At 33.2% G+C, this 16841-nt stretch overlaps 1 protein-coding gene across 6 annotated transcripts in view; it reads right to left on the bottom strand.

The window, feature by feature from the left end:
• The window catches only part of LOC134256167 (uncharacterized), a 45383-nt gene that overhangs the window by 11399 nt on the left and 17143 nt on the right, over nt 1-16841 (bottom strand). For 5 of the 6 annotated variants that reach the window (XM_062738801.1, XM_062738798.1, XM_062738799.1 and 2 more), the window contains exon 2: nt 8380-8512. Coding sequence is in view for 2 of the 6 variants with exons in the window: in XM_062738796.1 (XP_062594780.1) it covers nt 8380-8512 (133 nt within the window). In the remaining 4 variants the exon portion in view is untranslated. Of the gene's footprint in view, nt 1-8379; nt 8513-14620; nt 15745-16841 lie in introns of those variants that run through there. The other variant, XM_062738795.1, reaches the window with a different exon arrangement.

The following is a 16841-nucleotide window of genomic DNA, read 5'->3' as shown; positions in this document are numbered from 1 at the left end:
TGACAGGTCTAAAACAAATAGAGAGTTTGTTTTAATTTAGCAAAAAGAAATTTGTGTTATAACAGCCTAATTTAAAGTGTCACTTTCGATAATATGCAAACAATGCATTGTCTAGGAGAACAAATGATAAATCTTGTCCACCCTTCAAGTTTGACAGCATTGGAAGATTGTATGGCAAGTATATATACATGCACCTAATGCAGGTATTGGATTGCTCTTTGGGTAATATTGGATGTCAAAGTAAAGTAACCGAGGAACACCAAATGGAATAAAAGCACCCCACAAAGCCTTATGCAACATTGCAAGTCCTTTCACAAGTTTCATGCAACATATTCAGATTTCTTCATTTTTAATCATTCTTAATAAATTCAATTGATAGCAAAGTCAAAAGATACACGCAAGATCCATATGTTGTTGGTGTCTCTCTCCATGAAGGATTTTAGAAGGTAAAACTGCAGAATCCCGAAGGACATACAAAGAAATTAATTGACAATTTTTGGCTAACCACCCCCTTCCCCTATCAATACTTCTCTTATCCTTTGATTTCCAAACTAAAAATTAGATCTCATACTAAATATTAGTGTTTCATTCTCTATTATTAAAGGCAAATTTTGAAATTGTTTGTTGAATGTACATGTACTGTACTCATGCAAATACACAAGTTTTCCTTAAATTCAATTTCACAAAGCCTGTTTACTAATATGAATCTCAGAGAGGGAATTTTCATAAACAAAGGAAAATTTTTAAAAACTTTTTAAGAGTTGAAACAAGACATGGGATGACAAGTGATTTAATGATCTACAGACAAGATCTTTGTCTGGAACAAAATTTAACCCAGCTTTTTTATAGGGATTAAGAAGAGTTAAACTTGTTACCTTCATTTATATATTAATTGGCTGGATAATTCCCCGAACATTTTCTTAGTCTAAGTCTAGACTCTGTTACTACAAAGAGAATCATACTGGCCAGTTGTTAATCCCCTGACTTTCTCCCACCCTTACAACAAAAGGGGAGGGTCAAAATATCAAGGTTTAATCCTCTGATTCTGTCCAACCCATACAGAAGTCATCTCCCAGATCCCTCAAATTTTCACAAAAGAACAAAGGGTCTAGTCATATTATTTAGCTATATAATCCTACATAACAATCTAACACCCTCAAAAAATAATTGGGGGAGGGGGGGGGGTCATATTGGTAATATCTCAACCTGATGAAAGTACAAGCTAAGGAAGTCGCACTTGTTGGTCAGACTTTAATCCCCTAAATCCTAAATCCGCTCCCCCCCAAATCACCACCACCACCCCCCATCCACCTAAAAAAATGGGGGGAATATTGGTCATTAAGTTTTTATTACTCTAACCGACTCTCTCTCACCCAAAAAAAGTGCAACAAGGAATGATATATAACATACTGGTCTGTTTATAATCCTTCCAATTTTCCCAACCCCACAAAAGTCCTAAAGTACCCTTACACTGATAAAAAGGGATTTAGGAATTTGAAATCTACAATGTCATTGAATGGGTCAAACAGGTCTGCTGTTTCCACATGTGTGGGTATTATACTCCTCCATACCGAAAAAACAATACAGTATACAGATGTGGTCCGTAATGGTGTGACGTTACACAAAGTATGTGTCAAGATATTCGATCACAAGATCTGGGTATCAGATATTACGATATCTGATGGCAAGGGGCTCGATGGTCTTTGTTTCCAGAATCTTCATAACCATCTACTGTTTCCTTTGGACAATGGCGAGTGCAGTCAAATTAATAGAGGATGAGATATCTGAATCAAATGTCAAACAAAGACTTATTTCTTATTAAAAGATGACACGTGGACTTGAGTGATTAATGGAAATATCTTGTCCTTATGCCCTCTTGTTTGCTGTTATAATATTTCATTATATCCAAGTGGAAGCTAATTCTGGGGATTAGGTTCTATTTTCTGAACAGCAATGCAAACTTGACTTTGTTTGTGTACTGAAGAGTTGACATATATTGACAAACCCCGGTTTTATTTAGAAAGTAGGACTGTTGCTATTTTTCTTACCCAGTCACTCATACCTTGGTTATACTTATGAAGTGGTACTACATGTATTACTTAAATTTTTTGCCAAGATTGTATGTATGGTCTTTAACATTATACATTCATGTTGATTTAAACAAAACAGGAGTGAATCTATGGTTTGATATAGTCAAGGATATTTGCTAACTATAAATGTTATATCAACTGACAACTTGGACCAAATTATGTTTTCTGTGTTTAAAACTTATTTTAAGTTTCTATCATATATTGTAAAGCTCATCAAAATTATACCCCCAACTTGCATTTTTTAAAGTTCCAAGATACAATGTACAATGTTCCAAATGCGACCCTGCATGACCTTGAAAAAATGACTTTATCCAAAAAAATAAAAAATAACCAGAAGTCTCTGTCGAGACTGTAGCTCTACTGGTTTATACTTAAAACAAAGGAAGAGAAAAGTAGCAGTTGGGACTTGAGACTTTAAATCAGTAATACATAGAAAAATGATCCTTGCCACTCATTAAATAAAAACTGATGCACAGAATTATGTATCTTAGTATAGTCTACTTGTGTGCCAAGTTATATTGAAATCGGACCAAAACTGTAGGAGGAGTAGCATTTTGAAAGAATTTCACAGAAATTTCTATTTTTAGTAACCATGGCAACACTGTGCATCGAAATCAAAAACCAATGCAAAGAATTATGCATCTTAGTGTAGTCTACTTGTGTGCCAAGTTATATTAAAATCAGACCAAATCTGTAGGAGGAGTAGCATTTTGAAAGAATTTCACAGAAATTTCTATTTTTAGTAAACATGGCAACACTGTGCATCGAAATCAAAAACCAATGCAAAGAATTATGCATCTTAGTGTAGTCTACTTGTGTGCCAAGTTATATTAAAATCAGACCAAATCTGTAGGAGGAGTAGCATTTTGAAAGAATTTCACAGAAATTTCTATTTTTAGTAACCACGGCAACATCTTTCATTGAAATCAAAAACCGATGCACAGAATTATGTATCTTTGTGTAGTCTACTTGTGTGCCAAATTATATTGAAATCAGACCAAAACTGTGGGAGGAGTAGCATTTTGAAAGAATTTCACAGAAATTTCTATTTTTAGTAACCACGGTAACACCGTTCATCGAAATCAAAAACCGATGCACAGAATTATGTATCTTAGTGTAGTCTACTTGTCTGCCAAGTTCTATTGAAATCGGACCAAAACTGTAGGAGGAGTAGCATTTTGAAAAATTGTTTACAGACAGACAGACAGATGGACGGACGACGGACGCATTACTATCACATAAGCTCTTCTGGTCTCTGACCAGTAGAGCTAAAAATGATACATCCTATGGTCACATAAATTTTTCACTTTCTTGAACTGACTTTAAAACTTGCTACAATGACCTTTGGTCAAGGTTACGACCTAATCTTAAATTAAAAGTTTCAACTTCCAATTCCGATCTATATTACTATATAAAGAAAGATGAAGTGGACACAATCTTTTGAAGAATAAAAATTCTCTCAGTGACTTTGAACTTGATGATAAATTTGTACATGTATATGTATAACCATTATATTTTGAAAACTTTCATTTGTTAATGTTTTACCATTAGGAAGTTAAAGACAGGACAAAAATCATAGACATAATATATTTTTCTGCCAGTGACCTTGGACTTGCTAGAATGACCTTGAGTCAAGGTCAGAATATTTGTACCATGTTAAGAGTACACTTTTAAAGATCCTCCATAATAAAGTTATAACCCTGACAATATTGCACGACAGACAGACGATTTCTAAATTAACCCCAGCCTTTGTTTGTGCAAGGGGGAGGGGGGTTATAATAAGAATGTTTGCAATGACTTAAAAGATGACCTTCAATATTACTTGCCTCATCTGGCCTTACTCAATGTATACTTGTAGTCTAGTCATTCTACTGAAAAACGAGAACTAATTGCAACAGTTCATATTTTAATGCAGATTTGTAGATAAGCTATTAGTAACTCACATATAAAAAGTTTAGAAAAATTCACTCAGGGGAAAGTTGGGAAATCGAAAGATTAAAATTAGGGATCAATATGAATTTAGAATTACCCATTTGCACACCGTACTTTTTCTATATGAGCTTTCTATGACAGACAGCCTGTAAACAATAGCCATTTAGCATTAAAAGTTGTTGTTTTAACCTGTAGTTTGATATGCAGTCAAAACTGAATAAAAAAAATTATACATTTTGATTTTCAAAGAAGTGAAGTTTTGACTTCCACACCGGCCAAATATCATCTACACATGGTTGCAATTACCATTCATGTAAACAAAATGTATGGAACGCTGTTTGTATTCACAATATACATGTATGTGAAATTCCTAATTGTGAATGTGTTTACTTTCATTTTATTTTTAAACACCTGATGGACATTTATACCTCAGTAGTTTTGCAATTTATAGACAAGAATCAAAAAATGTATGGAACACAGTTTGTATACAAAATAAGTCAACACAGCCTTTTCTAAAGAATTCAGCAAGGAAGCTTATCAGACAAGTACAATGTATATCAGAGCTGTAATATGCATCATCACAGAATATATTTTGATTAAATATCTAGAAAATTTATAGAAAATTATCATTTAGAAATAAAGAGTACAGAATTTATGGAATCACATGAAGATTTGATTTGAAGGTCTCTAAGTTTAAAAAAATCAAATATTTAATTCTATTCAGGCATCTCCGGAACTTAAATTTGAACTGTGTGATTCAAACAATTTTTTTGCTCTCCAGATTTACTGCTTATTGCTTTTGTAAAGAGTAGCGAACCTTATATAAAAAGCCAATTGATATTGACCTTTTGATTTCTCTATAAAGACTGCACCATGCATCTATACATGTACAAAAGCTGCATTATGTTTATAGTAATGGAAATAAATCAAATGGAATCGTTTAGACAGAATTAAATGCTTAAATGCTCATTTCTAAAATTCTTAATGTAACTTTTTAACAAAATATTTTAAACCCATTTTTAAAAACTTTAACTTCTCCTTGTAGATCATATGATCATTTTTGCAACAGTAAAATGCCTGATGCGGCACTTATTGAAGCTCCATTTTATGGGGACTGGTGATAACGGCGTTTCCATGAGCATGCTTTAGAATGTGAACAATCTGGAACACTTTCAAAGTCACTTCTTAATAAGAGCAACCATGAAAAAAGAAAAGTAGATGGACGTGAATCTTTCTACTATTATTGTATATTGTTTAACGTCCCTCTCGAGAATTTTTCATGCATATGGAGACGCCACCACTTGCCGGTGGAGAGCTGCACATTTTGTTCTATACTCAGCACTTAGGGCCATTAAGCAGTGAGGGATCTTTTTCGCGCCAGTGCCTACTGCGACACGGGACCTCGGTTTATACGGTCTTATCCGACCGGTCTCTACATCCCACAGTGGGATTCGAACCCGCGACGTAAGGATCGACACCTTACTTCGCAACTCTAGAGCAGATGCTCTAACCACTGCACCATGCGGGTGAATTCCTAGATTAAAGCCGAAGTCTAATAATTTCTATTACTGTTAGGATAAAAATATTTGGGAAAATATAACAAACATTAATAATACTTTTACATATGAATTTGAACAAGTAAAAATTGACTAGCAGTATCTACCAAGAGTTTAACATTTAATTCTTCCTTGAAACAAATACTTGGCTTGCTCTCTTTTACTTCATTTCATTTATGTAAGTGCTTTAATTTAACCTTAGATTTTTTTTATCAATAAGAATAAAATAATCTACTGTGTGCTTTCAATTGCCCCCACCCTCTTCAAGTAAAATTACATAGCAACGGTTTGAAATACATTAAGATTTAAGAAGGGTAACAATATAATAATTATTAGCTGCGCAGGACCTTTGCGTGCACATTTCACGATATTTTGTACTCAGTGCAATTTAAGTACTGTTGATTCGGTTACATGTTGGTCAACAATGATCATTTTCAAGGGATAACAATTTCAGATTTTATCCAAAAACGTGTCTTATCTTCATATTATTGAATGTAGTTGAGGGTTACACTGAAAAAAATCTTGAAATATTTTTTGGAATATCACCATCCATGAAGCAACATTAAATGTTGCTATGTTCTTATCACACCGGAGAGCGTGGTTTCATTTTATGGAGGGAAGAAAGAAATACATTGATCCACTTGATATGAGTAAGATAGCATTTTTATTAAACTCGTGACAAGAAATACCCTGTAGGGTACCCGGATGTGGGATGGGTTCAAGTTCTGATCAAGCAAGAACCATCATACTCATTATAGTGTACAAGCATTTTATGATACTGATGTAAACAGAGTATTTTTTTTATTATTTTATACAAGTTACCAAGCAATCATATTGCAGGGACTCAAAACTGGTGTCAAAAGTTGAAAGAAAATTTTCTGAATGGTGGACAACACAACTACAATGTAATCTATGGGGAACAGCTTTGCTGTGCGTAAAAAAAAATTCAGATTTTAGAATATTTTTTGACAAAAAAAAATTAACAACCTACCTAATCCAGAATAAAAACATAAATCTATTTCGGGGAGGAATGGGGTTCTATGAGATCTTCCCACAATTTTCTTCATATACGGGGAAAACCTTTCAGTTACAGGAGGGATTCAGGTTTTTTTTTCTTGGGGGGGGGGGGCATTTTCTGCTACTTTTTCATAAAAAAATTCTTATTGGGGGATGTCCCCTGACCCCTCTAAATCTGCTCCTAATTATTTTCGGATATTACCTTTCATATGAATTAAAACATTTTTATTGTTTCTTAACTTTTGGTGATTGAGTATATTCGTGCTATACTTAGCATTGCTGAATACCGAAATTTTTCATGTAAAATTCATATATAATGTATCCATGGTTACCACCTCTTTACATAAATCTTCCAAATAATTTCTTTGAAGCATTTATGGCAAAAGAGTGCATTTTGAGTATGTGTGTAAACTAACGTAGTGACTGTATTCGTGTTTGTAAAGGTTCATTGTTCAAATTGATATTCTCAATTTGTACTGTTTCCATGGCAACCAACACATATAGTAACCAAAATTTAATATATTTCCAATTCAGTTTATTCAGTTAAGTTTATTTCCCTACTTACATGTTTTTTTTTTAAACCAGTATAGAAGTTTCTACTTTACATTGTTCGTTTAACACTTAATCAGAGTGAACACAATACGTCCCAATAATGACCTCAATTTTTCAATTTTCCCATGTATAAATTTTTCTAAACTTTTTGTTATATATTCAGATCATATCATAGATTGATTAAAACTAAGTTTTGAAACTGTTGCAATTAGTTCACATTTTGATGGAAAATTTGATAATTTGACTAGACTGAAATCAAAAACCGATGCACAGAATTATGTATCTTTGTGTAGTCTACTTGTGTGCCAAATTATATTGAAATCAGACCAAAACTGTGGGAGGAGTATCATTTTGAAAGAATTTCCCAGAAATTTCTATTTTTAGTAACCACGGTAACACCGTTCATCGAAATCAAAAACCGATGCACAGAATTATGTATCTTAGTGTAGTCTACTTGTCTGCCAAGTTCTATTGAAATCGGACCAAAACTGTAGGAGGAGTAGCATTTTGAAAAATTGTTTACAGACAGACAGACAGATGGACGGACGACGGACGCATTACTATCACATAAGCTCTTCTGGTCTCTGACCAGTAGAGCTAAAAATGATACATCCTATGGTCACATAAATTTTTCACTTTCTTGAACTGACTTTAAAACTTGCTACAATGATCTTTGGTCAAGGTTACGACCTATCTTAAATTAAAATTCCGATCTATATTACTATATAAAGAAAGATGAAGTGGACACAATCTTTTGAAGAATAAAAATTCTCTCAGTGACTTTGAACTTGATGATAAATTTGTACATGTATATGTATAACCATTATATTTTGAAAACTTTCATTTGTTAATGTTTTACCATTAGGAAGTTAAAGACAGGACAAAAATCATAGACATAATATATTTTTCTGCCAGTGACCTTGCACTTGCTAGAATGACCTTGAGTCAAGGTCAGAACACATCTTGAGGTCATATACAATATTTGTACCATGTTAAGAGTACACTTTCAAAGATCCTCCATAATAAAGTTATAACCCTGACAATATTGCACAGACAGACAGACAGACAAGATGATTTCTAAATTAACCCCAGCCTTTGTTTGTGCAAGGGGGAGGGGGGTTATAATAAGAATGTTTGCAATGACTTAAAAGATGACCTTCAATATTACTTGCCTCATCTGGCCTTACTCAATGTATACTTGTAAATCTATCTAAAATTAGCTGTGTTTTTACCATGTCCAAAACTGGTCCCGAGGGCTAATGCATGTTTGCCGGACTTTTTGTGCTTTATGTTAGTTGCCAAGATGGTGGATTTGATGTTCTTTACGGTATCTTTTGATGTCACAGATACACTCCCGCACTGCCTCTGAAATAGAGTTATACAATTTATATACACTGTATACTTCTGTTTAAACAATTCATCTAAATATGGTCCTCAAGCTATTGTAAGTAAAAATTGCAACAATAAAATCCACATATATTTAAATAAAAACATTTTTTTTTTACAATCGAACATATCATTGTTAAACTTATATTATGAAATACTTCTACTTGAAAAAAAAATATTTTCAACCTTGAAAATTTGACAATGAGGAAATTTGACGAAATAGACAATTCATGAGCTGATTCAAGAATATAATTCATGAACTTTTCTTCAAAGTTCAAGAATTATTCTTGATCATTTCGCAGGGGTATGACTTTTAAATCAAAGTTTCCCTACACTTATCCACTTTCTCATCCAATTTAAAGAGCATTTAAATGTTAAATATTAAAATACTAGAAGAGTAATGACTTAAGCTACTGCTTTTATGAGGCCTAGCATAACCAATATATTTTTTATAACAAAGTCCTTGTCAAAATGTCAAGGTATCCAAAGTACCAGACCTCTTATTTACAGTACAGGTACCTAATATTCATTACATGTAATAAGTTTGCCTTAATTCTCTCCCCTTTACCTTTAATTCTCACACAAGAATTGTTGAAGTACATTTATATTTCATTTGTTTTAGCATAAATACATGCAGTCATCATATTTTTTTTCCATAAGACTTGCACACATTACATATGCAGTCTATGGCAAGGAGAAAAAGTATGAATGTCAAAGCAGGTGGTGGTAGTGTGGGGTGGGGGTGGAGGGGGTGTTCACCTTCATGCAGAATATTTGGTAACCTGCTTAACTTAGCTATAAGTATGATCCATCTTCATTTTAAAAAAAATTCCATGAGCAAGTACATGTATATATGTATGTCAATATTCATTCAAAAATTTACCTATATTTTAGAACAAATCAAATTTTAAAAAAGGATACATCTGTGATTATAGGCTTATAGAAATTAATGCTTGTAAAGTTTGTCTGCATGGTTTTTTGATAATTAAGGAATATATTTGAAATAAGTATTTAACCAGAAGTCTCTGTTGAGACTGAAGCTCTACTGGTTTGTACTTATAGGAAAGGAAGAGAAAAGTACTTAAGCAGTTGGAAATTGAAACTTTTCAACAGCAATAAATAGAATAATGATCCTTGATTAAGTCTCTTTATGTTCTTAGTGCAGTCTACTTGCATGCCACATTTATATTATAATCAGACTAAAATTGTATTTGGAGTAGAATTTTGAAAGAATTTCACAGAAATTTCTATTTTTAGTAACCACGGCAACACCGTTCATCAAAAGCAAAAACCGATACACAGAATTATGTATCTTATTGTAGTCTACTTGTGTGCCAAGTTATACTGAAATCAGACTAAAATTGTAGAAGGAGTAGCATTTTGAAAGAATTTCACAGAAATTTCTATTTTTAGTAACCACGGCAACACCGTTCATCGAAATCTAAAACTGATGCAAAGAACTGTGTATCTTAGTGTAGTCTACTTGTGTGCCAAGTTATATTGAAATCAGACTAAAACTGTAGAAGGAGTAGCATTTTGAAAGAATTTCACAGAAATTTCTATTTTTAGTAACCACGGCAACACCGTTCATCGAAATCAAAAAACGATACACAGAATTATGTATCTTAGTGTAGTCTACTTGTGTGCCAAGTTATATTGAAATCAGACTAAAACTGTAGGAGGAGTAGCATTTTGAAAGAATTTCACAGAAATTTCTATTTTTAGTAACCACTGCAACACCTTTCATCGAAATCAAAAACTGATATACAGAATTATGTATCTTATTGTAGTCTACTAGTGTGCCAAGTTATATTGAAATCAGACTAAAACTGTAGAAGGAGTAGCATTTTGAAAGAATTTCACAGAAATTTCTATTTTTAGTAACCACGGCAACACCGTTCATCGAAATCAAAAAACGATACACAGAATTATGTATCTAAGTGTAGTCTACTTGTGTGCCAAGTTATATTGAAATCAGACTAAAACTGTAAAAGGAGTAGAATTTTGAAAGAATTTCACAGAAATTTCTATTTTTAGTAACCACGGCAACACCGTTCATCGAAATCAAAAACCGATACACAGAATTATGTATCTTAGTGTAGTCTACTTGTGTGCCAAGTTATATTGAAATCAGACCAAAACTGTAGGAGGAGTAGCATTTTGAAAAATTGTTTACAGACAGACAGACGGACAGACAGACAGCTAGACAGACGGATGGACGACGGACGCATTACTATCGCATAAGCTCTTCTGGTCTCTGACCCGTAGAGCTAAAAATTGACATTTTATTTTTGCAAGAGTACATACAGCCAACTGTGTGAGGGAAAGATCATAAAATTAAGTTTTAAAAATGATTATATCCCTATTTTTGTGAACCATTTTATTAGAGGAAATTTTGATCTAGTATGACACTTTAATGATTTTATTATTCAGGAGTTACAAATTATATCATATTAAGGGCACTGCAAAGCAAAGCATCCTCTCACAAAGAGAAATTATCTATAAATCAAAGAAAGCATTCTACATCTGAATCCCTATGCAGATTAAAAAGTGACTTCACCCACAGCATATATAATTGCATAATACTAAATCCCCTCGAACTCAATTGCCAGGGGATAACTTTTACCTTTGGGCTGAAGTTTATGACAATTAAATCTCTGTGGACCTCACCACCATTAAAATTTTGATTTTTTTTTTTGGGGGGGGGGGGGAGGTAGGGTCAAAGTAGCATTTTTTCCAGTTGAATTAAGAGATCAATTTGGCTGGTGTAGCCAGTTCCTGGAGAGAGCACGGATTTATATAATATAGATTGACATTCTTATTTGGGGGATCTTGATGAAAAGTTGTCTCCCAGCTCTTTATAAGTCATTATTTAAACCACCCCCCAAAATTTTAAAACCTACACAATGATAAATGTCCAAAAGTTCATGTGTACTTCTACATGTACAATTAAATTATTAGTATGAAAATAAACTGTGAACATATGTATTGACTGCTAATTGAGATTAACATTTTGATCAAATGTGTGGTTTAATACTTTTGCACTCTTTTATATAACATTTGATTTTCATTCCTATGATGTAAGTAATATTACTGGTACATACATGTATAGTAAGTACAACACTTAGGACCTGTTGCCTCGATCATTATAATTTACACAACACAGCAGGCATAAACAAGTAACAATTAACAGAATCTGATGAAGTTAAATAATTAAAGTATAGACCTATACAGACTTTCTTAAAAATCAGTTAAATTACCATATTAGTAAGCAAATAAAATATATTGTTTTTTTTTTAACCTACAGTGTAACCTTTGTTTAGAGATTACCTGAAATCTGTACAGATGAGAATTTCTAAGAGATAAGTTTATGTGGCCGATTCCTTACATGTATACTTCAGTACATTGTATACACTAATACTTATCAACTTCAAAAGGATCCCAACCATACTATCTAATATAAGATTAGTTGCACAAGCATTTAATCTTAAACCCTAAAATAGGAGATCAATTCTTATATACATCTGAATTTATCTGCAGGATAAAGCAATATACTGGGTACCAAAGTTTCTTATAAAGATATCCATATCAAATGAATCAAGTTAACAATCCATTTTCTAATCAAATATAGAAATGTATTTTCAACCAGTATGCATTTTAATATCAGATATGACATGTTCCTTGACATAATTTCCAAAGAATTTGTCAACTTGAGGTACCTTAATAAGCATGCATGTATTTATTTGTGCAAGACATCACAGGATGATGTTTCTTAATATATAATAATATACTGCATGAATCCCTTGAATTGTTAATTATTACATGAATTATAATTTTTGGTGAATCATTACTTTTAAATTCAAGACATATATTGAAAATGGTTTGGAAATCCCAAAACTTGATTAGTATAATCTTTAACTTTGACATCTGGCTGGGGGACCTTAAATACCTGGTAATATTAAATCAAAATAGAAATAAAATCTGAAAAACTTAAACAGCTCGATGATGAAAAAAATGGCCTTCCTTAAAAACACAAATTATATTTCTTTCTACAAAAAAGAAAAAAATATATACAAACTTTAAATTTGTCCAAAAAATCCCAAATTTTGAGATAAATTCCCAGGACACAGTGAGACAATTACGCACTATATAGATACATAGATACTGAAGGATTACGAGACAATGTCTTGGCTACTGCTATCAACAGGTGTTATCGGCAAGTGTTTGTGTACATGCATAATACATGGATAATGCCTCTAGGTACAGGGACTAGAATACAGTAACTGTCACTGACCCTCTGGGACCAATTGTAAACACAGTGGGGTCATTAAGTCCGTATCATGGCAATTTTATGATGAGAACATGAAAAAATTAAATTAATTACCCAGGCACCCATTGTAACCCTATACTCTGCTTCATGACAATTTTATAATAGGAATCTGGAGTGAATAATTAACTCTATTTTAGCCAAGTCCATGATGGTCAATGTGCTAGAGGCAAGGAAATTTAATAAGCGTTGAAACACTATGAAATTGCCATCTTGTCTTGGAGGAGTTAAGTCCCTTTCAAAGAGACTTGCTCTGCAGGCAAGCTGAGAATTTAAAGTTTAAAGTAATTGATTTATCCCTCTTTTTATTGGGGTGTTGAATCAATAAGGCTCCATTTGAAGATATATTGATTATTATACCTATAAATCAATGCATTAACACATTGGACAATGGATTATTACCTATTCAATGGTAACCAATGATTGCATGACTTAATAGATCTAATGATGGAGCCAGCTAGGGAACATACAGTTTAATGAACTTGTTAATTAACTTCCTCCACTGAACTAAAATTAATGTATCTGCATGTCTCCACCTAATTTAATTTAAGGCAACTACCAACTAATATAAGCTTTTAATGTAATTGCATGCATGCACACAGTGTTTAGTTTTGGTACAGTACTAGAACATGTATAATGTATCTTTCGATTCTCAAATGGCGTAGTGAAATGCATATGAATGCATGCGTGTTTTATATCTGTATTAAATAGCTACTGGTATTATTTTTCCTGTATGTCATTAATATTTATACATTGTGAATTGATTATATACTGTTAATTAAAAGCTGAGTCTGTGATCTTTAAAATTAGAAACATTTAAACATACATATATAAATGTGAAAAAGAACCACTTATATTGAAACCTCCAGCTAGGACAACATTTAATTAAAAATATAAACTTTTGACAGATTGCAAAGATCTAAAATTTATTGTTCAGTACAGTGTATTAATTAAGATTTTTAAATTAACATACACATATCTTGTATGGAATATAGTACATGTGTATGTGAAGATGACTTAACTGATCATCTGCAAGTGTATACCTTCAAATATTTCAACAATCTTTTTGGACATTTTAATTTTTTTTTGGGGGGGGGGGGGGGGGGGGGGGGGCAGGGATTAAAGTTATGAAACATAAACAAAGGCATATTTATGGTACTTGTTCCACATTGCTGATTATGTAAATTTGAAGTTCAAAAAAAGTGCAATACATTTTTTGCTTGATTATTTTCTGAGTTGCAAATGGAATTTTACACACTGTATCCAAGATTTTTATCATTTGCCTGCTAGGCAAAACTATGTAAAAAGGTAACAGACTTGTACAAGTTGAAGAACAATTATGCAGACTGCATGTATTAAATTTCTAAATCACCTTTTCACTTATGTTTAAAAAAATTCAGAATTTAAATTTAAATTATTAGGATTTTCAATACCTAGAGACCAAATTGTAAATTGTGCTTTATAGGGGTGTGTGGGTAAGTTGATTTCTTGACATTTAAAACTTTAAATTACAGTGAAATAAATCCTGGAAACTTAATTGCAAATCAAATCAAATCAATCTGATCATCATAATTTCTTTTTTCAAATTTAAACCATTAAACCATAGTGTTCCAAAACTAACGTACCCAGGTAATTCTATTAACATACACTTAACCCCAGCACAGTATGTAAACAACATTTCAATACGATGTTGGTCTACCCATTACCGACTTTAAAATGACTCTGAGGGTGTAAGGAAATTGACAACAACAATATATTACCTCTTCCAGGCCAGTCCGTTGTGTCGGATTGGCGGTGTATGCAAACCAGACCATTAGCTGGTTATATACAGAGATAGAGTACACACAGTTTGTCACAATGCCTTAGACAAACAAATGCCAATGTTTGTCTATACAATTTGTTACAACTATGTAAGTCTTGGGTAATCCATTTTTGACAGAGTAAAGGGTACAATACATGGCATAAAAGGTGGGAATCTTGCGATATCTCGACCCTACAAGTTCCGATGGGAACAATTGAAAATTCTGTCTCAAATAGTTCACACTTCTTGTATTATCACATGAAACAGTTTTTAAGTTTAAATTAAATATATGAAAAGAAAGTACATGCATCCATCTTGAATAATGATCGATCCATTTTGTTGTTGAGTAAAATGTTTTCCTTTAATCACATTATGGATTTGTAAGGTCTTCCATTAATCATATATTTTAGTGTCCTCTTTCCAACACACAAATCAATTATGCAAAATCCTTGCGGAAAGATCATCTACATATATACTAGCTGTTAAGTCCTTGATTCCTCATAATGTCAAGAACACACTGTCCTAGGAAGTTAGCCCGACTTTCCCATGGCCTTATGTCAGTCCTAATTAATTTTTGGAGACAATGTCCAGCTCTGATGAACAAGTCATTCACAGAGAGAGAGAGAGAGAGACGTGTTAATGTACATTGATAGTGATCAATAAAAACAATTGAGTCGTGTACGGCCATTTCCACAGGGCAAACTCTTCATTCTTCTTCTCTTGGTGACAATTCAATCAAATCGAGCATCATCCCCTCAAACACTTTCACGGGTTTTCATTACAATCCATAATTAAGTGTCATAGACACATTTTGTTTCACATTCAAACAAAAATCAACAAATCTTTTATGTTTAACGTTTCTGCAACAACAAATGCACAACACATGTAAACAATGTAATTTGGTAAATGTATGAAAAATCAGTAGGCACGCATTGTGTCAATTCCAGCAGAAATATGAAGACCCTATTGTGACATCAAATTACTTTTTAAAGTGTATTAGCATTTAGTTGATCATCATTAACAATTCATGGGTTCCCTTGTCCAGAGCTGCAAAGATCACGCTTTAGGATATAGCATTAACACAAAGCATATTAATATTGTGCCTCAATGTATGTAAATACAATGCTTTTTGGTGCAAATGCAAATATAGTCTCCCATTCTGGCTTCTGCAAAGCTGTCAGTTGTGAATACGTTAAACAGCAAGATAGTTGCTAGACAAGAAATACAACAAAATTTACATTTAATTTGGAAGAACTGTCTTTGAAATTAACCTCTAGTCGGGATAAAGATTTCTAAAAAGGTAAAACAATATCATAATCATGAATAAACAAACTTTAATTCCAGAAAAAAGGACCTTGCTGTGTTCTTATTTAGGAGGAGGATGTTGAATGAACAAAAGCTGTTGATAATGTAGAGGAATTTAAAGAAGAAATATTGAATGCCTAAACCCCTACATCACAAGTCAGGTGCTAAAGCGAGATACTCAGGGCTAATATTATCCTTAGCCCAAACTGTATCCTCCCTCCTTGAATTGTCTTTGCCCTCAAAGACTCAACTAATGTCCTGGCCAGGCTTTCACCTGTAACTCCAAAGGGGGAGGGGGTGTAAATCACACTCGGCGATGGAACAGGACAGAAGGAAATGTATGGCTGGACCAGGAATGAAACTTGGAACCCCTACATTACTGGTCAGTGGCTCAATGTGTGGCTACATCTTCTGAGCTATCCAAACCGATATCCAACATCCAAACTTTATTACACAAACAATGAAAGATTAATTATTTAGTCATATGGTAACAGATATAGTCTGTGACCAAATAATGTTAAAAATCAGATTCCAGTGGATGGCCCTTAACTGTCTGTAAGGTACTTTTGATGGGACCATATAAAACAGAGGTCTCATTTCGCAGTAGATGCTGGCACGAAAAAGATCCCTCGTTGCTCAATAGCCCTGAGTGCTGAGCACTAAGGTGCTATAGGTCAAAATTTGCAGCTCTCCATGAGCAAGAGGTGGCATCTCTCTATGAGTGAAAATTTTTGGAGGTCTTTAAACACACTTCTTTATCCATTTTTTGGGGTCCCAGTCCTGCTTATGGACTTTGGTTGTATCCCTTCAAGGAATGCACTATCAGATGTTCAAGATTAAATTGATCTGTGGTAAATGCAGTTTTTATAAAACTA

This window comes from Saccostrea cucullata, unplaced genomic scaffold, assembly GCF_032062105.1.
Source record: "Saccostrea cucullata isolate Sc308-1 unplaced genomic scaffold, CSIRO_AGI_Scuc_v1 ctg204, whole genome shotgun sequence".
Classification (NCBI taxonomy): domain Eukaryota; kingdom Metazoa; phylum Mollusca; class Bivalvia; order Ostreida; family Ostreidae; genus Saccostrea; species Saccostrea cuccullata.
Note: the sequence above shows the minus strand (reverse complement) of the source record. Positions and strands in the feature narration are given on the sequence as shown.